The sequence below is a fragment of the Oncorhynchus clarkii genome, chromosome 30, assembly GCF_045791955.1.
Source record: "Oncorhynchus clarkii lewisi isolate Uvic-CL-2024 chromosome 30, UVic_Ocla_1.0, whole genome shotgun sequence".
Lineage (NCBI taxonomy): Eukaryota > Metazoa > Chordata > Actinopteri > Salmoniformes > Salmonidae > Oncorhynchus > Oncorhynchus clarkii.
Genome location: NC_092176.1, coordinates 27,294,987 through 27,321,649, shown reverse-complemented (window position 1 = coordinate 27,321,649; position 26,663 = coordinate 27,294,987). Strand labels below are relative to the sequence as shown.

General features: G+C 42.3%; 1 protein-coding gene across 2 annotated transcripts in view; it reads left to right on the top strand.

The window, feature by feature from the left end:
• The window catches only part of LOC139389285 (hexokinase-2-like), a 94,390-nt gene that overhangs the window by 30,691 nt on the left and 37,036 nt on the right, over positions 1-26,663 (top strand). For both annotated transcript variants that reach the window (XM_071135871.1, XM_071135872.1), the window contains exon 6: positions 8,698-8,797. In XM_071135871.1, the coding sequence (XP_070991972.1) occupies positions 8,698-8,797 (100 nt within the window). The remainder of the gene's footprint in view (positions 1-8,697; positions 8,798-26,663) is intronic.

Genomic DNA, 26,663 nt, shown 5'->3' with positions numbered 1-26,663 from the left:
GTTTCTTGGCCAAAGCAAGTCTCTTCTTATTATTGGTGTCCTTTAGTAGTGGTTTCTTTAACCATGAAGGCCTGATTCACGCAGTCTCCTCTGAACAGTTGATGCTGAGATGTCTGTTACTTGAACTCTGTGATGCATTTATTTGGGCTGGTAACTCTGCTGCAGAGGAGAAGTTCATTAGAGGTAATTCTGGGGCTTTCTTTCCTGTGGTGGTCCTCATGAGAGCCAGTTTCATCATAGTCGCAAGAACCATCAAGCCCTGCAATTTAAGAAACTTTCAAAGTTCTCTTTGCTTATTCGAGCTATTCTTGCCATAATATGGACTTGGTCTTTTACCAAATAGGGCTATCTTCTGTATACCACCCCTACCTTGTCACAAGATAACTGATTGGCTCAAACGCATTAAGAAGGAAATAAATACCACAAATTAACTTTTACAAGGCACACCTGTTAATTGAAATGCATTCCAGGTGACTACCTCATGAAGCTGGTTGAGAGAATGCCAAGAGTGTGCAAAGCTGTCAGAGGCAAAGGGTTTGACTTTGAAGAATCTCAAATATAAAATCTATTTTGATTTGTTTTAACACTTTTTTTTGGTTAGTACATGATGTGTTATTTTATAGTTTTGAAGTCTTCTTATTATACAATGTAGAAAATAGTAAAAATTAAGAAAAACCTTTGAGTAGGTGTGTTAACTCGACTGGTACTGTATAATAAATCAAGATTTTATAACACAAAAGAGAAATAACAACAAGGTTTTTGTTTTTGCAATTTTTCTATTTTATAACATCACACTCTGAATAATGCTTGTTAGTAGCTGACATGTCTGTGTGACTTTGTTCCCATGCTTAAATAAATGACAGCACTGATGAACCTTGGAGTATTTACCCATTTTGTATGGAACATTAAGTCAAACTCTTCATACTGAGCTTTACAGTAGTTATCCTTTCATGTCTTAAGGTGTATTCAAAACTCGAGGGGGGGGGGGGGTAAGTCATAGGGCGCAGGTTACCTAGCGGTTACAGCGTTGGGCCAGGTGTACGTAACCCTAAGGTGCCGTACTACTTTGGCTGACCCTATAAAACACATTTTACTGCACCCATTTGGTGTGACAATAAAACATATTTATTTTATAGCCCACTCTGTGATGGCTATTATGGGAATGTGCTGTGTGTGTGTATGTACACGCAGTGCGTTTGGAAAGTATTCAGGCCCCTTAACTTTTTACCGTTGTGGAAATTCTTAAACAGGGACACTCAAAGTACATTTTAAATGAATCAATGTTTGTCAGTGAGCTGGAGAGTTTCCAACAAACTTAATGCACCAAAGTGAATGTCTGTCAGAAGCTCTGCTAGGGCAGTCCCAGCAATTGTCTGTGTATAGCTGTGTATAAGACAAGTTATATTTGCATGATTTAGCATAATTAATTCATCATTACCGTTTTGTTTAATTCATAATGCCGACCAATACTGACTGGTTCATAACATGTGACATACCAATACCTCACGAGGCTTCTTCTCTTTAAACTGAGACCTTGACATATTAAGTTGTCAAAGCAAGGTCTAGGCGTACTGCCAAATTGCAGATACTGATAAGTGAGGATTTGTTCAGTCAGTCACTTGCTGTTATTAGAACAGCACATGTATAAAATGTCCATCGAATTACAGCCTTGTTCTAAAATTGATTAAATACATTTTTTTCCTCATCAATATACACCAAACGCCTATTAAGGACAAAGCGAAAACGGGTTACATTTTTTTTATTTTACAAATGTATTAATAATAAAGAGCAGACAACAAATTTCATAATTATTCAGACCCTTTGCTATGAGACTCAAGTGAGCTCAGATGCATCCTGTTTCCATTGATCATCCTTGATGTTTCTACAACTTGATTGTGGTCTACCTGTGGTAAATTCAAATGATATGACATGATTTGGACAGGCACACCTGTCTGTATAAGTTCACACAGTTGACAGTGTATATCAGAGCAAAAATCAAGCCGGACAATTGGAAGGAATGGTCAGTAAAACTCTGAGACAGGATTGTGTCGAGGCACAGATCTGGGGAAGGTTACCAACAAATTTCTGCATCTCAAGGATGATCACTGGAAACAGGATGCACCTGAGCTCAATTTCGAGTCCCATAGCAAATGGTTTGAATACTTCTGTTTTTTACTTTTAATAAATGTGCAAACATTTCTAACAATATTTTTTGTTTTGTCATTATGGGGTATTGTGTGTAGATTGAGGGGCGAAAAATAATTTAATCAATTTTAGAACAAGGCTGTATTGTAACAAAATGTGGGAAAAGTCAAGGGGTCTAAATACTTTCCGAAGGCACTGTATATGTACAGTACCAGTCAAACGTTTGGACACCTTCTCATTCCAGTGTTTGTCTTTATTTGTTTATTTTCTACATTGTAGAATACTAGTGAAGATATCAGAACTATGAACTAACATATGGAATCATGTAGTTACCAAAAAGGTGTTAAAGAAATCAGTAAATTGTGTATTTGAGTTTCTTCAAAGTAGCCACCCTTTGCCTTGATGAGCACACTCTTGACATTCTCTCAACCAGCTTCATGGAGGACAGTCCATCATTACATGAAGGTCAGTCAAAATGGTGCTGATAGAGGGCAGCTGTTCTTCTAGCCCCTAGGCAACTTTGCAGTATTTTTATTTTTGTGTTTTTTCTTACATTATTAGGTCAGAAACTTGTTATTACGTACAGTGCGGAATAACTTTTGGATATCAGAGCGGTGGTAACTTACCAGCATTACGATAAGGTATACGATTTCCCGAATCGGATCCTTTGTTCGTACCCACGAGGGCAATAGAACTGTTTCCAAAGGCTGATCCAAAACACCGCTGAGGGAGTAGAGGTACTCAGAGTGGACTTCCAAGTATATTACTCGCTAATGTTCAGTCTCTGGACAATAAAGTTGATGAGCTGAGGGCATGGATTTCCTTGCAGAGAGACATCTGGGATTGTAACATGCTCTGTTTCACAGAAACATGGCTCTCCGTACAGCCAGTTGGTTTCTCAGTTCAACCCGCAGACAGGATTAAATCTCTTCGGGAAGAAGGAGGGCGGGGATGTATGTTTCATGATTAACTACTCATGGTGTGATTATGATAATATACAGGAACTCAAGTTATTTTTTTCCCCGACCTAGAATACCTCAATCAAATGCCAATCCTATTACCTCCCAAGAGAATTCTCTTCGGTTAGTCACAGCCGTGTATATTCCCCCTCAAGCCGATACCACGGCAGCCCTCGAAGAACTTCACTGAACTTTATGCAAACTGGAAACCACATATCCTGAGGACCCATTTATTGAAGCTGGGGATTTGAACAAAGCAAATTTTAGGAAAATGCTACCGAAGTTCTATCAACACATTGACTGAAGTACAATGGCTTGTGAAAGTATTCACTCCCTTGGCATTTTTCATATTTTGTTGCCTTACACCTGGAATTAAAATGTATTTTTGGGGGGTTTGTGTAATTGGATTTACACAACATGCCTACCACTTTGAAGATGCAAAATAGTGTTTGTGAAACAAACAAGAAATAAGACAAAAAAACAGAACTTGAGTGTGCATAACTATTCACTCCCTCAGTCAATAGTTTGTAGAGACACCTTTTGCAGCAATTACAGCTGCAAGTCTCTTGGTATGTCTCTATAAGCTTGGCACATCTAGCCACTGGGATTTTTGACCATTCTTCAAGGTACAACTGCTCCAGCTCCTTCGAGTTGGATGGGTTCCTGCTGGTGTACATCAATCTTTAAGTCATACCACAGATTCTCAATTGGATTGAGGTCTGGGCTTTTGACTAGGTCATTCCAAGACTTTTAAATGTTTCTCCTTAAACCACTTGAGTGTTGCTTTAGCAGTATGCTTAGGGTCATTGCCCTGCTGGAAGGTGAACCTATGTCCCAGTCTCAAATATCTGGAAGACTGAAACAGGTTTCCCTCAAGAATGTCCCTGTATTTAGCACTATCCATCATTCCTTCAATTCTGACCAGTTTCCCAGTCCCTGCTGATGAAAAACAGCCCCACTGCTTGATGCTGCCACCATGCTTCACTGTGGGGATAGTGTTCTCGGGTGATGGGGTGTTGAGTTTGCACCAGACATAGCATTTTCCTTGATGGACAAAAAGCTCAAAGTCAGTCTCATCTGACCAGAGTACCTTCTTCCACATGCTTGGGGAGTCTCCCAAAGCAGATATCCTGAGATCATGTGATACTTAGATTGCACACGTGGACTTTAAATAATTATGTGACTTCTGAAAGTAATTGGTTGCACCAGATCTTATTTAGGGGCTTCATAGCAAAGGGGGTGAATACATATGCATGCACCACTTTTCCGTTTTGAATTTGAAATTTTTTTCAACAAATGTTTCTCTTCACCAATTTGGACTATTTTGTATGTCCATTACATAAAATCCAAATAAAAATCAATTGAAATTACAGGTTGTAATGCATCAAAATAGGAAAAAACACCAAGGGGGATGAACTTTTGCAAGGCACTGTACCCATTCAATGCTGGTCTGACCAATCGGAATCCATACTTCAATATTTTTTTTATCCCGAGGGCTAGGATATGTTCCGGGTAGCCTCTGAGAATAACATTGAATACGCTGATACGGTGACTGAGTTTATCAGGAAGTGTACAGGAGATGTGACTGACCATTAAAACCTACCCTAACCAGAAACCGTGGATAGATGGCAGCATTTGTGCCAAACAAAGCGAGAAACCACTGCATTTAACCATGGCAAGATGACTGGGAATATGGTTGAATACAAACAGGGTTGTTATTCCCTCTGTAAGGCAATCACATGCAAAATGTCAGTATAGAGACAAAGTGGAGTAGCAATTCAATGTCTCATACACGAGACGTATGTGTCAGGGTCTACAGACAATCACGAACTACAAAAGGAAAACCAGCCACATCGGACACCAACGTCTTGCTTCCAGATAAGCTAAACACCTTCTTCGCCTGCTTTGAGGATAACACAGTGCCACTGAGGCGGTCCGCTACCAAGGACTGTAGGTTCTGCTTCTCCGTGGCCAACATGATTAAAACATTTAAGCTTGTTAACTCTCGCAAGGCTTCCGTGCCAGATGGCATCCCTAGCCTGTCCACCAAGCATGCACAGACCAGCTGGCTGGAGTGTTTACAGACATATTCAATCTCCCTGTCCCAGTCTGCTGTCCCCACATGCTTCAAGATGGCCACCATTTTTCCTGTACCCAAGAAAGCAAAGGTACCTGAACTAAATGTCTATTGCCCCATTGCATCCACTTCTGTCATTAGGAAGTGCTTTGAGAGACTAGTCATGGATCATATCACCACTACCTTACCTGACACCCTAGACCCACTTCAATTTGCATACCCCCTCAATAGATCCACAGTTGATACAATCTCCATTGCACTGCACTATCCCATCTGGACAAGAGGAAAACCTAAGTAAGAATGCTGTTCATTGACTATAGATCAGAATTCAGCACCTTAGTACCCTCCAATCTCATCATTAAGCTTGGGGCCCTGGGTCTGCACCCCACCCTGTGCAACTGGGTCCTGGACTTCCTGACAGGCCACCCAGAGGTGGTGAAGGTAGGAAACATCGCCACTTTGCTGATCCTCAACACTGTGGCCCCATAGGGTTGCGTGCTCAGCCCCCTCCTGTACTCCCTGTTCACCCAGGACTGCGTGGCAACGTCATTGTGCAGACACAACAGTAGTATTCTTGATTACCATCAATGACGAGACAGCCTACAGGGAGGTGGTAAGGGCTCTGAGTGTGGTGCCATGAAAAAAATAACCTCTCACTTCGTCAAAACAAAGGAGCTGATCATGGACTTCAGGAAACAGCAAAGGGAGCACCCCCCTTTCCACATCAACAGGACCGCAGTGGAGAAGGTGGAAAGCTTCAAGTTCCTCGGCGTACACATCACTGACAAACTGAAATGGTCCACCCACACAGACAGTGTGGTGAACAAGGCGCAACAGAGAAATGTTAGATATTACTTGTTCGACATTACTGCACTGTTGGAGCTACAAACTCAAGCATTTCGCTATACCCGCAATAACATCTGCTAAACATGTATGTGACCAATAAAATGTTATTTGGCATCAGGATCGACAATGGTCAAAACCATGAGGGCCAGGAAAAAACAGACTGGGAAAAATAGGAGCTAGGAGAAACGCTGGTTGACTTGGCAAAACAAGATGAACTGGCACAGAGAGAAACACAGGGATCAATACACCGGGGACTAATGATTGGGGACTAATCACCAAGACAGGTGAAATTGATGAAGGCATGACAGTACCCCCCCCTCTAGGGACGCCACCTGGGTGACTGGGATTTCGGTGGTGAAAGTTGGCGATGAGGGCCGGGTCCAGGATGTCTCTAGCGGGAACCCAGCACCTCTCCTCCGGGCCGTAACCATCCCAGTCAACCAGGTACTGGAAACCCCTGCCCCGTGGTCGAACACCCAGGAGGCATTTCACCGTGTATGCCAGATGGCCATCGATGACGGGGGAATGGGCCTGGAGACAGACGACTAAGGGCTGTGAGACACAGGATTAATCCTAGACACATGGAAAGTTGTGTGAATACGGAGGGTACAGGGTAACACAAGATGGACAGCAGTGGAACTAAGGACCCTAGAGATGGGAAAAGGACCAATGAGATGGGGGGGAACAGTTTGCGGGACTCCACTCGAAGGTGCAGGTCCCGAGTGGAAAGCACCATACCCTCTGCCCAATGCGGTAGCGGGGAGCTGGAGTCCGGCGACGGTCCACTTGTCGACGATACCTAAAGTTGGTCTTGAGAAGTGCCGCTTGAGCTCTTCTCCAGGTACGTCGACAGTGGAGGACAAACATCTGGGCCGAGGGTACGTGGACCTCTTGCTCTTGTTCTGGGAAGAGTGGAGGTTGATACCCCATTGAGCACTCAAAACGGGAGAGTCCTGTGGCTGAACAGGGAAGGGTGTTCCGAGCATACTCCACCCAGACCAGTTGTCGACTCCAGGTAGTGGGGTTGGTTGAGACCAGGCATCTTATGGTGGTTTCTAGGTCCTGGTTAGCTCGCGCCGACTGTCCGTTGGATTGGGGATGGAATCCGGAGGACAGGCTGGCCAACAGCCCAATAAGGGTGCAGAAATGGGTGGCCTTGGAGAACCGGTCCACTACCGTCAGAATGACAATGTTGCCATCAGATGGAGGGAGCCCAGTGACCAAGTATACAAAGTATACAAGCGGTGGACACTTTTCCCGTGCTTTTAGGGCCCATAATGCAATTCTTCAATTCTTCTGAAAATGGGTATGGCTTCACAACGGTTTCAGATTTGAACTAAATGATGGAAAATATGCAGCCGAAGTCCAACAAATTAATTTCTTTAACTAATTATGCCAAACATTAAAATGTTGAGTAATGTAAATAAGTCATGATTTAAATCAATTACATTACATGTTATGTTGGCTGACAATTTGTTAGCTACACTATCCTTACGAACCGCATAGCATTACAGCAGTATGTACCGGTATGCTAGTTACCTAATGTGAGTTGGCTACTAATACATCGAGCTTGCCATGCAGTATATTAACTATATGCTAACTACGCAGCTTTTATTGACTTGATTATTCACTTCATTCTTAGCTAAGTGGTATAGTCGTTGTGCCTTCTCAATGGACATTGTTAATTCTGGCCATCTACTCTGATTTCAGAGCACTCTCGTCTGAGTGTTCCAGAGCGCAGAATAACTGAATTTATGAACGCGCAAAACCTATTGAATGCGGCTGGTGTCGGTAAACGTTGGCAAAAAAAGCATTATTTTGCCAGCAGTACATTTACAGTCACCAACGCTCTGAATAACATGAAAACAGCCTAACCAGCTCTGTTTGGGCAAGTAAAATGGTCAGAGTGAGGTGTTCTCTCATTTGTGTCTGGGTGCAGTTTGGAGGTCTAAATGCTCGGATCAACTCTACTCCTCGGCCAGAGCGTCCAGTGTGTGCTCTGAACGCTCTGAGCTAACGAACAGATAATCTGACACTGCACTGGATTTTCAAATGCTCAGAGGGCACTCTGGCACTCCAGATTGAATTTACGAATACACCCAAAATCGTAAACTAGCAAGAGGTTGCATAGCAACAGCATCAATTTCCGATACAGGGAAAATGCTAATACGTTCAACTGAAACGATACTGTTCGTAGCATGTTTTTCAAATGCTAAATTATCTGAAATTGATTGTGTAGTTTATCGAAGATGTTTTGGACATGAAGCACGACATGCATGGGATTTGTGCCACAAATGCTAAAATGTGTGGATTTGGAAACAGTCACAGGGTAACTAAACCAAAGCATGGATTGCTGTCATACCTTGTCCATAGACTACTTACAGGGTTAGAAAACCAATATGTAATTTGTGTGTGATTTAAATTGGCTGCAAATAACGGACCATTAGTGTTGATCTAGGATCAGTTTTGACATTTAGATGACAATTAATAAGATCACATGGACATGATGGACCTGATCCTAGAACTGCACTACTACCCTGATCACAACCTGTATCTTTACTTGTTGATCTTCATAGGTGTTGCGTCATGCGTAATGATGTCAATCACAGCACACTGGCTACTAGGTAAGTCACTTGATAAGTTAATTATGTCCTGTTTATTTCTTTCTAGGACTTTGACATTGACATTGTGTCGGTGATCAACGACACTGTGGGCACCATGATGACCTGTGGATACGATGACCATCACTGTGAAATAGGCCTAATTGTCGGTGAGTCTCACCAGGATCCTGTTGCACGTACAGTGGGGAGAACAAGTATTTGATAACCTGCAAAATCGGCAGTGTTTCCTACTTACAAAGTATGTAGAGGTCTGTAATTTTTATCATAGGTACACTTCAACTGTGAGAGACGGAATCTAAAACAAAAATCCAGAAAATAACATTGTATGATTTTTAAGTAATTAATTAGCATTTTATTGCATGCCAATAAAATACCAACCAGTAAGAATTCCAGCTCTCACAGACCTGTTAGTTTTTCTTTAAGAAGCCCTCCTGTTCTCCACTCATTACCTGTATTAACTGCACCTGTTTGAACTCGTTACCTGTATAAAAGACACCTGTCCACACACTCTATCAAACAGACTCCGACCTCTCCACAATGGCCAAGACCAAAGAGCTGTGTAAGGACATCAGGGATAAAATTGTAGACCTGCACAAGGCTGGGATGGGCTACAGGACAATAGGCAAGCAGCTTGGTGAGAAGGTAACAACTGTTGGCTCAATTATTAGAAAATGGAAGAAGTTCAAGATGACGGTCAATCACCCTTGGTCTGGGGCTCCATGCAAGATCTCACCTCGTGGGGCATCAATGATCATGAGGAAGGTGAAGGATCAGCCCAGAACTACACGGCAGGACCTGGTCAATGACCTGAAGAGAGCTGGGACCACAGTCTCAAAGAAAACCATTAGTAACACACTACGCCGTCATGGATTAAAATTCTGCAGCGCGCGCAAGGTCCCCCTGCTCAAGCCAGCGCATGTCCAGGCCCGTCTGAAGTTTGCCAATGACCATCTGGATGATCCAGAGGAGGAATGGGAGAAGGTCATGTGGTCTGATGAGACAAAAATAGAGCTTTTTGGTCTAAACTCCACTCGCCGTGTTTGGAGGAAGAAGAAGGATGAGTACAACCCCAAGAACACCATCCCAACCGTGAAGCATGGAGGTGGGAACATCATTCTTTGGGGATGCTTTTCTGCAAAGGGGACAGGACGACTGCACCGTATTGAGGGGAGGATGGAAGGGGCCATGTATCGCGAGATCTTGGCCAACAACCTCCTTCCCTCAGTAAGAGCATTGAAGATGGGTCGTGGCTGGGTCTTCCAGCATGACAACGACCCGAAACACACAGCCAGGGCAACTAAGGAGTGGCTCCGTAAGAAGAATCTCAAGGTCCTGGAGTGGCCTAGCCAGTCTCCAGACCTGAACCCAACAGAAAATCTTTGGAGGGAAGTAAGTCTGTATTGCCCAGCGACAGCTCCGAAACCTGAAGGATCTGGAGAAGGTCTGTATGGAGGATGGGCCAAAATCCCTGCTGCAGTGTGTGCAAACCTGGTCAAGAACTACAGGAAACGTATGATATCTGTAATTGCAAACAAAGGTTTCTGTACCAAATATTAAGTTCTGCTTGTCTGATGTATCAAATACTTATGTCATGCAATAAAATGCAAATGAATGACTTAAAAGTCATACAATGTGATTTTCTGGATTTTGTTTTAGATTCCGTCTCTCACAGTTGAAGTGTACTTATGATAAAAATTACAGACCTCTACATGCTTGTAAGTAGGAAAACCTGCAAAATCGGCAGTGTATCAAATGTTCTCCCCACTGTATATGGGGATTAGTGAAAATGTGTGATATAGCATAGTAGGGTTGGGTGTCTGATTTGACAGACAACGGTTTAGACTATTTGAACTTGACTGGCGCCTCGCAGTGGCAGCGCACAGCACGAGTGACATTCCAAATATTTTTCCTATTTGCCATAACCCATTTCAATAAATGTTATATACATTTACATTTTAGTCCTTTAGCAAACGATCTTATCCAGAGCGACTTAAAGTTAGTGCATTCATCTTAAGATGGCTAGGTTGGACAACAAAAACTGTATCTCAGTCATTCCTCAATAAAGTAGCTATCAGCAAATTCAGAACTAGTCGGGGGGGAAATCAAGTTCGTGCAGGGGTTTGATGGCACAAGCGGGGAGCCCATCCAAAAGCGTATTGTAGTAGATGACAAGTGCCTGGGTTAGGGAAAGGGGGATACTTAGTCAGCTGAATGCCTTCAACTGAAATGTGTCTTCTGCATTTAACCCAACCCCTCTGAATCAGTGAGGTGCGGGGGCTGCCTTGACATCCACGTCTTTGGCGCCTGGGGAACAGTGGGTTAACTGCCTTGCTCAGGGGCAGAATGACAGCTCGGGATTCGATCCAGAAACCTTTTGGTTACTGGCCCAAGGCTCTAACCACTAGGCTACCTGCTGCCACTAGGACCTGTGCCGCTTCCTGTGTGAGGTAGGGTTGTACCCTAAGAATGTTGTAGAGCAGAGTCACTGACTTTGATATTTGCAGAGAACGCCAGGGTGTTGTCCAGGGTCACACCAAGGTTCTATGCTCTACGGGAGGGGGACAGTTTTGAATCCTGACTGGTTTGGGTCAAGAAGATTGTTCTGAGAAGATAGCGAGAGAGTTGGTCAGAGACTGCGCGCTGAAGTGTAATGGAAAGACAATGAATGGATACCGGTCTGTAGTGTGACGTCAGAGAGGTCGAGTGTTGGTTTTGAGGTGGGGAGCGACTCTGGCCATTTTGAAGGCAGAGGACGCAGCTAGTGGTCAGGGATGAGTTGATGAGAGAAGTGAGGAGTGGGAGAAGGTCCCCAGACATCTGGAAGAGGGGATATGGTCGAACAAGCAGGTTGTTGGTCGGCCGGACCTCACTAGTCGCAGGATTTCATCTGGAGAGAGAGGGGAGAAAGAAGTCAAGGCGTAGGGTAGTTGTGTGAGTGGGACCAGTGGACTCAATAGGCTGAGTGAATGAGGAGCGGATGTCATCAACTTTCTTTTCAAAGTAGTTGACAAAGTCGTAGGGAGGGATTGGAGAATTAAGGAGGGAAAAGGTGGAAAATAGTTTCCTACGGATAGAGGCAGAAGCTTAACATTTTGATTGATAGAAAGTGGCTCTAGCAGCAGAAGGTAGAAAGAAGGGAATGAAAGGATGATTGGTTGAAAACTTTTTCGCTCAGCTGCCTGCAGCCCTGTAAGCTCGCAATGAGTCAGAGTAGGAGGGGAGGGCTGAGCAGAAGGGGAGGGCCGGGAGGAAAGGGGGCAGTGGGTGTCCTAGGATGCGGAAAGGGAGAAGAGTAAGGTTGAAGAGGCAAATTCAGGAGATTGGGAGAAGGATTTAGCAGAAGCAGAGATGATAGGATAGAAGAAGAGAGAATAGTGAGAGCGAAGATTGCGACGGCGCATGCCCATCTGTGTAGGGTTCGAGGAGAGGGAGACATAAAAGGAAACAAAGTAATGATCAAAGACCTGGAGGGGGGTTGCAGTGAGATTAGTAGGTAAACAGCCTCTAGTAAAGATGATGTAAAGCGTATTCCCTGCCTTGTGAGTGGGAGGGGACTGGGAAAGGGTGAGGTCAAAAGAGGCAAAGAGTGGGAAGAAATTAATTGAAGACAGACATCGGGAGGTTGAAGTCGCCCAGTACGAAGAGGGGTGACCATCAGGAAATTAGCTTATGAAGGTGTCAAGCTCATTGAGGAACTCTAAATGTACCTGGTGGGCAATAGATTACAACAATGTTAAGCTTAAGTGGACAAGTGACGGTATCAAGGAATTCAAATGAGGAGATTGACAGGTTAGTGAGGGAGAAAATATCATCTCCATTTAGGAGAAATTAGTAGGCCTGTGCCAGCACTTTGACAACCAGATGCTCTTGTACTACGAGAGAATACGTAGGCTGATGAAGAGAGCAGCTGGAGTAGCAGTGTTCTCTGGGGTGGTCCAGGTCTCCGTCAGGGCCAAAAAGTCTAGGGACTGAATGGCAGCATAGGCTGAGATGAATTCAGCGCTCTTGACCGCAGATCGGCAGTTCCAAACACTGCCGGGAACCAGGAATTCATGGGTTGTGTGTGCGCAGGGTACACTAAATTAGAAGGGTTGCAGCAAAGGGGTGGGGAGCATCTAATGCCTAGAAGGAGACACAGGTATAGAAACCACACATGGTTGCCAATGCTACAAAAGAGCAAAATGAGATAATTTAAAAATAACAAGGTTAGATCCTCAAGTGAGAGAGTGGTGCCTTCCTCAAACAACTCGGCAGAACTGTCTTTGTTTCGGCGACGAGACCGGCGCTGACACGACCGTCGCTTACAGCTGGGGCTGAGAAAACAGGAAAGACCTAAGTACTAACACGAATTGCTAATTATCTAGCAGAGGTGAAGTGCACACCTCCCGGTACTAATTGTTGATTTCCTAGGAGAGGAGAAACCACTCCCCCTACAATGCAGCCACTGATTACCAAAACAACAACAGTCAAATATTGACCTGCTCATTAATCCTGGTTGATAGTGCAACAATCAGCTGCAAGTTATGAGCAGTGAGCAGTTCACACACCAAATAGGCTACTGGGAAGACAGACGGCACTTAAAGTAGCTAGCAAAAAGACAGTACAGGACAAAAGATTAAGAAAATGCTTATACTGAACGCAAAAGAGAGCAAAAAATTCCACCAAAGCAGTGCAAAATGTCCAGTCAGAAAATATTGTTTTCTCTCTTGTCGGATGCAAGGGCCATATAGCCTAAACTTGTAAAAATGTTAAATAATGAACACTTCTTAAGTATCTCCATAAGTATTTAGAAGTTTTTTTAAAAGTAGGCTATATTTCTTTCTCTTTCCATTCGATAGGCTTTGAATATGACTTTGGGCTACGCTTTCATCGTTTTAAGCATGCATGGCTTCCTCCTGATCAAACCATTAATAATTCTAACGGGAGTTCCATCTCAAAAAGTTGTTTCAATGGTCTAAAAAATGTAAGGTAGCCAGAGTAGGGATGGGCATTTTAAATATTTTCACTATTGAATAATATCTAGATTTTTTTTCTCTCGAATATCTGGATTTTCAAAATACATGTGTTTAAAAAAAAATCATTGTTTAAACTTGGTAACTGGCTTGCTGTGCAGCCTATGCAACTCGGGAGATCTGTTTGCTTGCAGCAGTGTGGGGGATGGGCAGGGGCCAATAAGTTTGACATGAGGGAGAGAGTAGCCATGCAGACCCACGCTAGTTTGACAAACTTGTAGATACCGTAGGTTATCTATCATCCCATCTTCTAGTGCTTCTCTTGACTGCATCAAATCGATGTGACGAAGTTAGCTAAAATAGATTAGCCTAAGATACCTAGGCTAATTGAAGCTATTTTGCTGAGCTTCCCATCCCTCTCTACAACAACTACATTCAGATTAAACAACAGCCTATCTAATGGTTGCTTGTTGTAGCCTACTCATTCTCATTTAGCTAATTTAATTCCATAATTTGTATTCAATTTTGCATTGATTAGAAATCTCCCACATTGCTTGCTACACATGGAGCCACAGATTGTAGCCTAGTGCCACTTTGATTGTCCGACAATAACAACAAATGTGTGAAACCTGTGTAGATTAAAGTGTGTATTTTTATGGGGCGCATGTCATAAAAACTATACTGAACAACAATATATATGCAACAATTTCAACAATTTTACAGTTACAGTTACAGTTACAGTTACAGTTCATGTAAGGAAATCAGTTAATTTAAATTAATTAATTAGGCTCTAGTCTATGGATTTCCCATGACTGGGCAGGGGCCTGAGAGGGCATAGGCCCACCCACTTGGGAGCGAGGCCCACCTACTGGTGAGCCAAGCCCAGCCAATCCAAATAACTTTTTCCTCACAAAAGGGCTTCATTACAGACAGAAACGAGACCCCCAGCTCCGCTAAAACCATTGACAACTACATAATGTTTTCAAGGGATTGTGAAATAAATGTTATAACTATTTGTTTTAATATCATCACCTATTAAGCATAGTCAGAACTACAAATGTTTAATTATTCCATGCAAAACAATTGTGCACATTTAGCCCTATCATCAGAGTTGTACAGCAAATAACTATGCTTTTCATGATCCGTAAACATCAATGATCATGTAATGTCAGATACATGAAGGTACAGTTGAAGTCGGAAGTTTGCATACACCTTAGCCAAATGTATTTAAACTCAGTTTTTCACAATTCCTGACATTTAATCCAAGTAAAAATTCCCTGTCTTAGGTCAGTTAGGATCACCAATTAATTTTAAGAATGTGAAATGTCAGAATAATAGTAGAGAGAATGATTTATTTCAGCTTTTATATCTTACATCACATTCCCAGTGGGTCAGAAGTTTACATACACTCAGTTAGTATTTGGTAGCATTGCCTTTAAATTGTTTAACTTGGGTCAAACGTTTCAGGTAGCCTTTCGCAAGCTTCCCACAATAAGTTGGGTGAGTTTTGGCCCATTCCTCCTGACAGAGCTGGTGTAACTGAGTCAGGTTTGTAGGCCTCCTTGCTCGCACACGCTTTTTCAGTTCTGCCCACACATTTTATATAGGTTTGAGGTCAGGGCTTTGTGATGGCCATTCAAATACCTTGACTTTGTTGTCCTTAAGCCATTTTGCCACAACTTTGGAAGTATGCTTGGGGTCATTGTCCATTTGGAAGACCCATTTGCGACCAAGCTTTAACTTCCTGACTGATGTCTTGAGATGTTGCTTCAATATATCCACATAATTTTCCTACCTCATGATGCCATCTCTTTTGTGAAGTGCACCAGGCCCTCCTGCAGCAAAGCACCCCCACAACATGATGCTGCCACCTCGTGCTTCATGGTGTTCTTTGGCTTGCAAGCCTACCCCTTTTTCCTCCAAACATAACGATGGTCATTATTGCCAAACAGTTCTATTTTGTTTCATTAGACCAGAAGACATTTCTCCAAAAAGTACCATCTTTGTCTCCATGTGCAGTTTCAAACTGTAGTCTGGGTTTTTTATGGCGGTTTTGGAGCAGTGGCTTCTTCCTTGCTGAGCGGCCTTTCAGGTTGTCGTTATAGGACTCATTTTACAGTGGCTATAGATACTTTTGTACCAGTTTCCTCCAGCATCTTCACAAGGTCCTTTGCTGTTGTCCTTTGCACTTTTCTCACCAAAGTACGTTCATCTCTAGGAGACAGAATGCGTCTCCTTCCTGAGCGGTATGACAGCTGCGTGGGCCCATGATGTTTATACTTGTGTACTGTTGTTTGTACAGATGAACGTGGTACCTTCAGGCATTTGGAAATTGCTCCCAAGGATGAACCAGACTTGTGGAGGTCTTGGCTGATTTATTTTGATTTTCCCATGATGTCAAGCAAAGGGGCACTGAGTTTGAAGGTAGTCTTTGAAATACATCCACAGGTACACCTCCAATTGACTCAAATTATGTCAGTTAGCCTATCAGAATCTTCTAAAGCCATGACATAATTTTCTGGAATTTTCCAAGCTGTTTAAAGGCACAATCAACTTAGTGTAGTTAAATTTCTGACCCACTGGAATTGTGATCAAGTGAAATAATCTGTCAGTAAACAATTGTTGGAAAAATGACTTGTGTCATGCACAAAGTAGATGTTCTAACCGACTTGCCAAAACTACAGTTTGTTAACAAGACATTTGTGGAGTGGTTGAAAAACTAGTTTTAATGACTCCAACCTAAGTGTAAGTAAACTTCAGACTTCAACTGTATGCATGTATGTGTATGACTGTGTATACAGTATGTATATATAATATTTATTTATGTTTTAAGTAATCCCAAGTGGATGGGGTTTGTCGGGGGGAGGGGGGAACATATACCTTCTCTTTCATATATGGTTTTACTATCCTTCAAATATGCATATTGCATAGTATATCTTAGATAACTAAGGTTGTTCCCTTCAGAATCTCTTCCCTAGGTGTAAACTTGATTAAGTTGGCCCTGGATAGAGCTCTACTGAGGTTCAGGTTTTCATGGTAGCATTTTGCTCTAGTCTAGGAGAGGTAGATGCAACCTTCCAACAGGGGGAAGCCCAGCATAGGATCCAAGGTTTTCTTTTGGGTAGCTCTTTTTTTATTTTCTTTATGTTCTATTGCTCTGACCTTTCAGGACACTGGCCATGTAATCGTACTAACATTCATTTCTGATTACTATGCCTAATACACATACTCTAGGCTCCACATGCTTTATCAGCTGGAACGTGAAAGGAATTAACCAGGTGATCAAGCGTAGCCAAGTGTATGCTCATCTTAAGTCCTTAGGTCCGGACATTGTTTTTCTCCAAGAGGCCCGTCTCCGGTCCAGCAACCATGACAAACTAAAGAGAGGATAGGTACACCAACTATTTCACTCCAACTTTGGTGCTAAGGCCAGCTGGGCAGCCATCCTTATCAGAAAAGGCACCCCCCCCCCCCCCCGTTTGTCTCCTCCAAAGTAATTTGAGAAACTTATTGCAGATATATTACAGTGATGGGGAAATTGTTTAGCACACAGGTTATTCTGGCTAACCTCTATGGTCCTAATTGGGATGACATTACATTTTTCTTTGACCTCATCACAACACTTCCCGACCTTAACTCTCATCATTTGATATTGGGCGGAGATTTAAATTGTGTATTGCATCCAAGTCTTGACAGATCCAGACCGAAGCCCAACAATGTCATTTCAAAATCAGGCGCAGTAATCAACTCATTTCTAGAATCCTATCATTTTTATGATCGATGGAGGAGGAGCAGTCCCACTCCTTTTTTCCTCCAGTCCACCGCTCACACTCTAGGAATGACTTTTTCCTGCTGGACAATAGAATTCTTCCTTTTGTAACTAATAGCAAATATCACAGAATCGTTATCTCAGAAGATAGCCCTGTCCAGCTAGATATCTGCTTTCCGGACTGTACTGTGTCGCGCTTGACGACTTGACCCACTACTACTATCCTGTAGTGCTGTCACGCCCTGGTCTTAGTATTTTGTGTTTTCTTTATTATTTTGTTCAGGCCAGGGTGTGACATGGGTTATTTATGTGGTGTGTTTTGTCTAGGTTTTTTTTGTAGGTTATGGGATTGTAAAGTCTATGGCTGGCTGGAGTGGTTCTCAATCAGAGGCAGATGTTTATCGTTGTCTCTGATTGGGAACCATATTTAGGCAGCCATATTCTTTGAGTGTTTTGTGGGTGATTGTTCCTGTCTCTGTGTTTGTTTGCACCAGATAGGGCTGGTTTGGGGTTTCAAGTTACGTTTAGTATTTTTGTATTGTTTATTATTATCTTTATTAAGATATATCGAGATAACCACGCTGTATTTTGGTCCTCCTCTCCTTCGACGGAAGAAAACCTTAACCAAGTGCCTTTAAAAAATACATATCAACTCACATTGATGTATTTTTACAGATAAACTGTGCCTGATGTGTCTCACTCTGTGTGGGAGTTGTTTAAAGCATATCTCAGGGGCCAAATTATTTCAACAACAAACAGAGCACCAAACACTTATCTCAACTCATGCTAGATGTGGACAATAGATATGCCTCTTCTCCAACTCCTGAAATCTACAAAGGGAGACTGCTACACCAATCCGAATTTGACAATATTTCCACCAAACAAACGGTGCAGCTTCTGTTTAAGTCGAGGCAAAAATTCTATGAACACGGCGAGAAAGCTGGAAAGTTATCAACAATCTGCTGCTAGCAGCACCATACCTGAAATATGTGTTGCAGCTGATTTAACTTCTACCAATCCCAAAGAAATCAACAAACAATTTAAGGAATTCTATTCTGCTCTTTACTCGTTAGAGGCTCTTCCTGACACATCTCGTATGCATGCATTTCCAGACATTCTGGACATCCCCTGTCTCAATTCAGATGAACAAACCGACATGGATGTCTCAATAAGTGATGATGAAGCTACTTTGGCAATCCAGTCCATGCAGAGCTGTGAAGTCCCTGGGCCTGATGGCTTCCCTATTGCATTTTATAAAACATTCTCCTCTTAATTATTCCCTATTCTCAGCTCAATGTACAATGAAATCCTTTCTAGTCAGAAACTGCCACAGACACTTACCCAGGCGACTATTTTGGTTTTGCTGAAAAAAGACAAGAATCCCCTAGACTGTGGCTCATACCTCCCTATAATATTTTTGTGCTGCGGTTATAAAATTCTCACTACGGTCCTCTCGTGCATTTTAGAGACAGTGATGCCTAATATAATTACTCTGACCAAACCGGATTTCTCTCAGGTAGGCAATCATTTTATAGTATGCTCCGGCTATTTATTGTTCTTTATTCTGCCCTCTCAAGTCTACAGCCAGAGGTTGTCATCTCTCTTGATGCTGACAAGGCTTCCGACCGGGTTGAGTGGGAATATCTATTGACAGTACCAGAGAGGTTTGGTTTTGGCCTGTCATTCCTTTCCTGGATTAAGATTTTATACTCTTCCCCAGTGGCTTCTGTTCGCACCAACAATGTTACCTCCAGCTACTTCCCTCTTCACAGGGGGGCCAGGCAGGGTTTCTGTTTATCCCTTTTCCTATTTGATATGGCTATTGAGCCTCTTGCTATCGCTCTGCGGGCGGAGGAGAGGATTAAGGGAATATTGAGGGGCAACATGACTCACAAGGTGTCCTTATATGCAGACAATCTTCTTTTACACATCTCTAACCCTGTGGAGTCTAAACCCTATCTCTTGGAAATGCTACAAGGTTTTGGGGCATTCTCTAAGTTAAACCTAACAAAAAGTGTGCTCCTCCCCATTAATCAGTTAACAGAAGGAATTGGGTATGTCAATTTCCCATTTATGGTGGAGCATCAGGTCTTTACTTATTTGGGGATAAAGGTCACACGCTCATTTAAGGCTCTGTTTAAACATAACTTCAAAACAGTCCTGGAGTGCACTAAGCAGGATTTCTCTTCCCATTTCATTAACAGGTTGCATTAATTATGTTAAGGTGACTACTACCTAGGTTTTTGTACTTATTCTAAATTATCCCCATTTTTCTGCCAATGTCGATGTTCAAACAACTGGACAGGTACATTTTCAACTTAATTTGGAATAAGTCAAATCCACCAATGAGAAGGGTATATCTAGGGAGACATAAGCCCACAGGTGGCCTTCCCAATTTTTTTTACAGTACTACTGGTCAGCAAATATATCTAAATGTGTTTATTGGGTTTCTACATTTCAAAACAAGCATGACCCAACTTGGGCCATCATGGAGTTACAGTCAAGCCTTCCAACTTCTCCGGTCTCGCTCCTGTGCTCTCCAATGTCCGTGAATCTTGGCGCCCATGTTTTGATTCCCATTGTTAAGAACTCCCTTAAAATCTTGTCCCAATTCCGAAATCACTTTAGCCTTAAACAAGCAAGCGGTTTCTCTCCATTAACATCTTATCATCTCATTCCAGTGCTGGCATAGGAACAGTCTGGTGTTTTTTTTTGACCTATTTGTTGATAATACATTTGTCTTATTTGATACTCTTGTCGGTTTACCATAATATTCCCAATACCCACTTTTTTAGATACTTGCAAACTCGCAGCTTTGCCAAAAAACATTTCCCTTCATTTCCACTCGAGCCTACTAAGTGTCCAGTCGAGAGATGCTTAGATCTTAACCCTTATCTGAAGGGCACAATCTCCAAATTATGCGACATAATACAGAACATTAATCTGCCTTCCTTTGCAATACAAAATCTGCATGGGAGCAAGACGTAGGTGGCGAGCTACCCAATGATATATGGCAACAAAGTATTGAGCGTATCCACACTAGAGGTCGACCGATTAATCGGATTGGCCGATTAATTAGGGCCGATTTCAAGTTTTCATAACAATCGGAAATCGGTATTTTTGGGCGCCGATGTGCCGATTTTTAATTTTTTTTATTTATATATATATAGATAGATATCTATATTTTTTTTCACCTTTTATTTAACGAGGCAAGTCAGTTAAGAACACATTCTTATTTTCAATGACTGCCTAGGAACGGTGGGTTAACTGCCTCGGTCAGGGGCAGAACGACAGATTTTCACTTTGTCAGCTCGGGGGATCCAATCTTGCAACCCTTACAGTTAACTAGTCCAACGCAATAATAACCTGCCTCTCTCTCGTTGCACTCCACAAGGAGACTGCCTGTTACGCGAATGCAGTAAGCCAAGGTAAGTTGCTAGCTAGCATTAAACTTATCTTATAAAAAACAATCAATCATAATCACTAGTTAACTACACATGGTTGATGATATTACTAGATATTATCTAGCATGTCCTGCGTTGCATATAATCTGACTGAGCATACAAGTATCTAAGTATCTGACTAAGCGGTGGTAGGCAGAAGCAGGCGCGTAAACATTCACTCAAACAGCACTTTCGTGCGTTTTCCCAGCAGCTCTTTGTTGTGCGTCAAGCATTGCGCTGTTTGACTTCAGGCCTATCAACTCCCAAGGTGAGGCTGGTGTAACCGAAGTGAAATGGCTAGCTAGTTACCGCACGCTAATCAAATAAAATGTATTTATATAGCCCCTCGTACATCAGCTGATATCTCAAAGTGCTGTACAGAAACCAAGCCTAAAACCCCAAACAGCAAGCAATGCAGGTGTTGAGGCACGTTGTCTAGGAAAAACTCCCTAGAAAGTCCAAAACCTTGGAAGAAACCTAGAGAGGAACCAGGCTATGAGGGGTGGCCAGTCCTCTTCTGACTGTGCCGGGTGGAGATTATAACAGAACATGGCCAAGATGTTCAAATGTTCATTAATGACCAGAATGGTCAAATAATAGGTCTGGGACAGGTAGCACGTCCGGTGAACAGGTCAGGATTCCATAGCCGCAGGCAGAACAGTTGAAACTGGAGCAGCAGCACGGCCAGGTGGACTGGGGACAGCAAGGTGTCATCATGCCCGGTAGTCCTGAGGCATGGTCCTAGGGCATACTTAAATTCACACAGGACACCGGATAAGACAGGAGAAGTACTCCAGATATAACAAACTGACCCTATCCCCCGACACATAAACTACTGCAGCATAAATACTGGAGGCTAAGACAGGAGGGGTCAGGAGACCCCATCTGATGATACCCCCGGACAGGGCCAAACAGGAAGGATATAACCCCACGCACTTTGCCAAAGCACAGCCCCCACACCACTAGAGGGATATCTTCAACCACCAACTTACCATCCTGAGACAAGGCCAAGTATAGCCCACAAAGATCTCTGCCACGGCATCACCCAAGGGGGGTTGTCTCAGAGTTTATAGAGTTTCAAACATCACTCGCTCTGAGCCTTCTAGTGGTTGTTCCCCTTGTTCTGCATGGGTAACGCTGCTTCGATGGTGGCTGTTGTCGTTGTGTTGCTGGTTCGAGCCCAGGGAGGAGCGAGGAGAGGGACGGAAGCTATACTGTTACACTGGCAATACTAAAGTGCCTATGACAACATCCAATAGTCAAAGGTTAATGAAATACAAATGGTATAGAGGGAAATAGTCCTATAATAACTACAACCTAAAACTTCTTACCTGGGAATATTGAAGACTCATGTTAAAAGGAACCACCAGCTTTCATATGTTCTCATGTTCTGAGTAAGGAACTGAAACGTTAGCTTTCTTACATAACACATATTGCACTTTTACTTTCTTCTCCAACACTTTGTTTTTGCGTTATTTAAACCAAATTGAACATGTTTCATTATTTACTTGAGGCTAAATTGATTTTATTGATGTATTATATTAAGTTAAAATAAGTGGTAATTCAATATTGTTGTAATTGTCATTACTACAAATAAAAAATTAATTAATTAATTAATCGGCCGATTAATCGGTATCGTCTTTTTTGGTCTTCCAATCATAATCGGTCCTCTAATCCACGCATCATCATTTTGCATAAACTGCTTCTTCAGTTTAAGGTTTTGCAACGACTCATTACTCTCATTACTCAAATGACAGATTGACAAAAATATACCCAAATGTTGACCCCAAGTGTTTGAGATGCCACCAGAGTCCAGCGACTGTGGGACACATGTTTTGGTCATGCCAATCTTTGAGTGGCCTCTGGGACCCCATTTTTGAGGAATTCTCACATATGTGTAATACAACTGTTGTCCCCAACCCGGTCACTGACATTTTTAGGGTACATCCCCTAGACCAGAATGCTACCATGCATCCTCTTTCACTGGAAGTCTGCAAAGCCGCCCTCCTTGATGCAGTGTATTAAGGAGGTGGTGTCATCTCTGCCTCTGGAGAAGGTTAGGTACACTGTGCATGGTACACTGTGCATGACACAGGTTTGACCTGGTCCCCATTAATACAATACATGGAGAGCCTGTCTTTTACTTAGTGTAACTTTCATAGTTTGGTAAGCATTCATGTCTGTTCTAGTGGCCATTTGTGTTAAGAGTTTTTATATAACTTTTTTTCTCTATAGGTTTTGTTTATATTACTGTTTGTTTCTGTTTTTCTTTCCTATTTAATTTACTTTTATAGATGCCTTGGTGGGTGGGTGGGTGGGTGGTTTGGGACTGGAGGGTGGGAGGGAGGGAACGGATGGATGGGAGAATTAGGGGTTAGGGTTGTACTGTTTTTGTTGTTTTATCTTAAAAATCTATAAATATATATATATATATATATATATATATATATATATATATAAATATACAGTTGAAGTCGGGCTACCTGAAACGTTTGACCCAAGTTAAACAATTTAAAGGCAATGCTAACAAATACTATTTGAGTGGATGAAAACTTCTAACCCACTGGGAATGTGATGAAAGAAATAAAAGCTGAAATAAATAATTCTCTCTACTATTATTCTGACATTTCACATTTTTTAAATGAAGTGGTGATATTAACTGACCTAATAGGGGGAATTTTTGCAAGGGTTAAATGTCAGGAATTGTGGAAACTGAGTTTAAATGCATTTGGCCGAGGTGTATGTAAACCGACTTCAACTGTACATTGGTTAGGGGAAAAAAGTACATTTACGTGTATTTATCACTATATGTTTTGCCAACTGTACAATGTTTCTACCGGTAGCTTGCTAAGTAAACATTATCAGCTAACAGTACCACGGCAAATGTGCCCTTCTACTTGACAGGCAGAACCCACAAAAGGGTGGAAGTTACATAAACCACTCATACTTGTCAGGTATAATTAACTTTTTTTTATATCACTCAAATGTCTAATACATTTTGGCCAATGTTGAAACTATTGTGAGGCTACTATACGTATCTGAAATTAAATGCTAAATAGATGTTTACTGATCATGAAAAACATGCACTTATTTGCTGTATAACTCTGATAGAGCTAAATGTGTGCAATTGTTTTGCATGCAATAATATGACGTTTGTAGGTCTGACTATACTCTTCAAGAGGTGATGATATTACAGCCTAATAGTTTATTTAACTATCCCTTGAAACGGCACGCAGTTGTCAATGGTTTTAGCTGAGCTGTGGGTGTCCTTGCCCCCTAGAAGGCAAATCAAATCATTTTATTGAAAACCGTTGTTTTTGTAGATGTATTTTTTTATTGTTTTATTATTATAATTTTTTAAAAGAAATTCGCTGGCCAAAAGGGGGTGATACCATCACGCACTACATGACCAAATATATGTGGACACCTGTTTGTCAAACATCTCATTCCAAAATTGGAATGAGATGGTCCCCTCTTTGCTGCTATAACAGCCTCCACTCTTCTGGGAAGGCTTTTCACTTGATGTTGGAACATTGCTACAGGGACTTGCTTCCATTCAGCCACAAGAGCATTTGTGAGGTCAGGCACTGATGTTGGGTGATTAGGCCTGGCTTGCAGTCGACATTCCAATTGATTTTATTTACCTTTTATTTAACTAGAAAAGTCAGTTCCAATTCTTATTTTCAACGACGGCCTAGGAACAGTGGGTTAACTGCCTGTTCAGGGGCAGAACGACAGATTTGTACCTTGTCAGCTCGGGGATATGAACTTGCAACCTTTCGGTTACTAGTCCAACGCTCTAACCACTAGGCTACCCTGCCGCAATTCATCCCAAAGGTGTTCGATGGGGTTGAGGTCTGGGTTCTGTGCAGGCCAGTCAAGTTCTTCCACACGATCTCGACAAACCTTTTTTGTATGGAGCTCGCTTTGTGCACGGAGGCATTGTCATGCTGAAACAGGAAAGGGCCTTCCCCAAACTGTTGCCACAAAGATAGAAGCACAGAATTGTCGAGAGTGTCATTATATGCTGTAGAGTTAATATGCTGTAGAGTTAAGATTTCCCTTCACTGACCATGACAAACCGCCCTAGACCATTATTCCTCCTCCACCAAACTTTACAATTCTCAATTTGCATTGGGGCAGGTAGCGTTCTCCATTAGACTGCCAGATGGTGAAGCATGATTCATCATTCCCGAGAACGCGTTTCCACTGCCCCAGAGTCCAATGGCGGCGAGCTTTACACCTCTCCAGCCGACGCTTGTGTGCGGCTGCTCGGCCATGGAAACCCATTTCATGAAGCTTCCGACGAACAGTTCTTGTGCTGACGTTGCTTCCTGAGGCAGTTTGAATTCGGTAGTGAGTGTTGCAACTGAGGACAGATGATTTTTACCCGCTTCAGCACTCAGCGGTCACTTTCTTTGAGCTTGTATGGCCTACCACTTCACGGCTCAGCCATTGTTACTCCTAGATGTTTCCACTTCACAATAACAGCACTTACAGTTTACCTGGGCAGCTCTAGCAGGGCTGAAATTTGACATACTAACTTGTTGGAAAGGTGGCATCCTATGATGGGGCCACGTTGAAAGTCACTGATCCCTTCAGTAAGGCCATTCTTCTGCCAATGTTTGTCTATGGAGATTGCATGGCTGTGGCTCGATTTTTATACACTTGTCAACAACGGGTGTAGCTGAAATAGCCAAATCCACTAATTTGAAGGGGTGTCCACATACATTTGTACATATAGTAGATTTCACAATGTTTAATGAGTACATCATCACAATAGGACAAAGGTTGAGATCGCCCAACCCTATGGCACACTTCCAATGTTTTGAGTGAGGTACAAGGTACTGAGCCCTTAATCGATACAGTCCACACACAGGCCCTTAATCAATACAGTCCACACACAGGCCTAATCAATAGGACTCAATGTTCTTGCTCCCAATCTTCTCACTCCGTATGTTCTTACCATATACAAATCCCCTATGAATTTATTTGGACAGTCAACTTTCTCCGTCATTATTCAGGATTCATTCATGGTTTTCCATAATCATTGTAGTAGAGGTCGACCGATTATGATTTTTCAATACCGATACCGATTATTGGAGGACCAAAAAAGCCGATACCAATTAATCGGCCGATTCTTTTAATTTATTTATTTGTAACAATGACAATTACAACAATACTGAATGAACACTTATTTTAACTTAATTTAATACATCAATAAAATCAATTTAGCCTCAAGTAAATAATGAAACATGTTCAATTTGGTTTAAATAATGCAAAAACAGAGTGTTGGAGAAGAAAGTAAAAGTGCAATATGTGTTATGTAAGAAAGCTAACGTTTCAGTTCCTTGCTCAGAGCATGAGAACATATGAAAGCTGGTGGTTCCTTTTAACATGAGTCTTCAATATTCCCAGGTAAGAAGTTTTAGGTTGTAGTTAGTTATTATAGGACTATTTCCCTCTATACCATTTGCATTTCATTAACCTTTGACTATTGGATGTTGTCATAGGCACTTTAGTATTGCCAGTGTAACAGTATAGCTTCCGTCCCTCTCCTCGCTCCTCCCTGGGCTCGAACCAGCAACACAACGACAACAGCCACCATCGAAGCAGCGTTACCCATGCAGAGCAAGGGGAACAAGGCTCAGAGCGAGTGACGTTTGAAACTCTTTTGGCGCGTGCTAACTAGCTAGCCATTTCACTTCGGTTACACCAGCCTCATCTTGGGAGTTGATAGGCTTAAAGTCATAAACAGCGCAATGCTTGACGCACAACGAAGAGCTGCTGGCAAAACGCACGAAAGTGCTGTTTGAATGATTGTTTACATGCCTGCTTCTGCCTACCACCG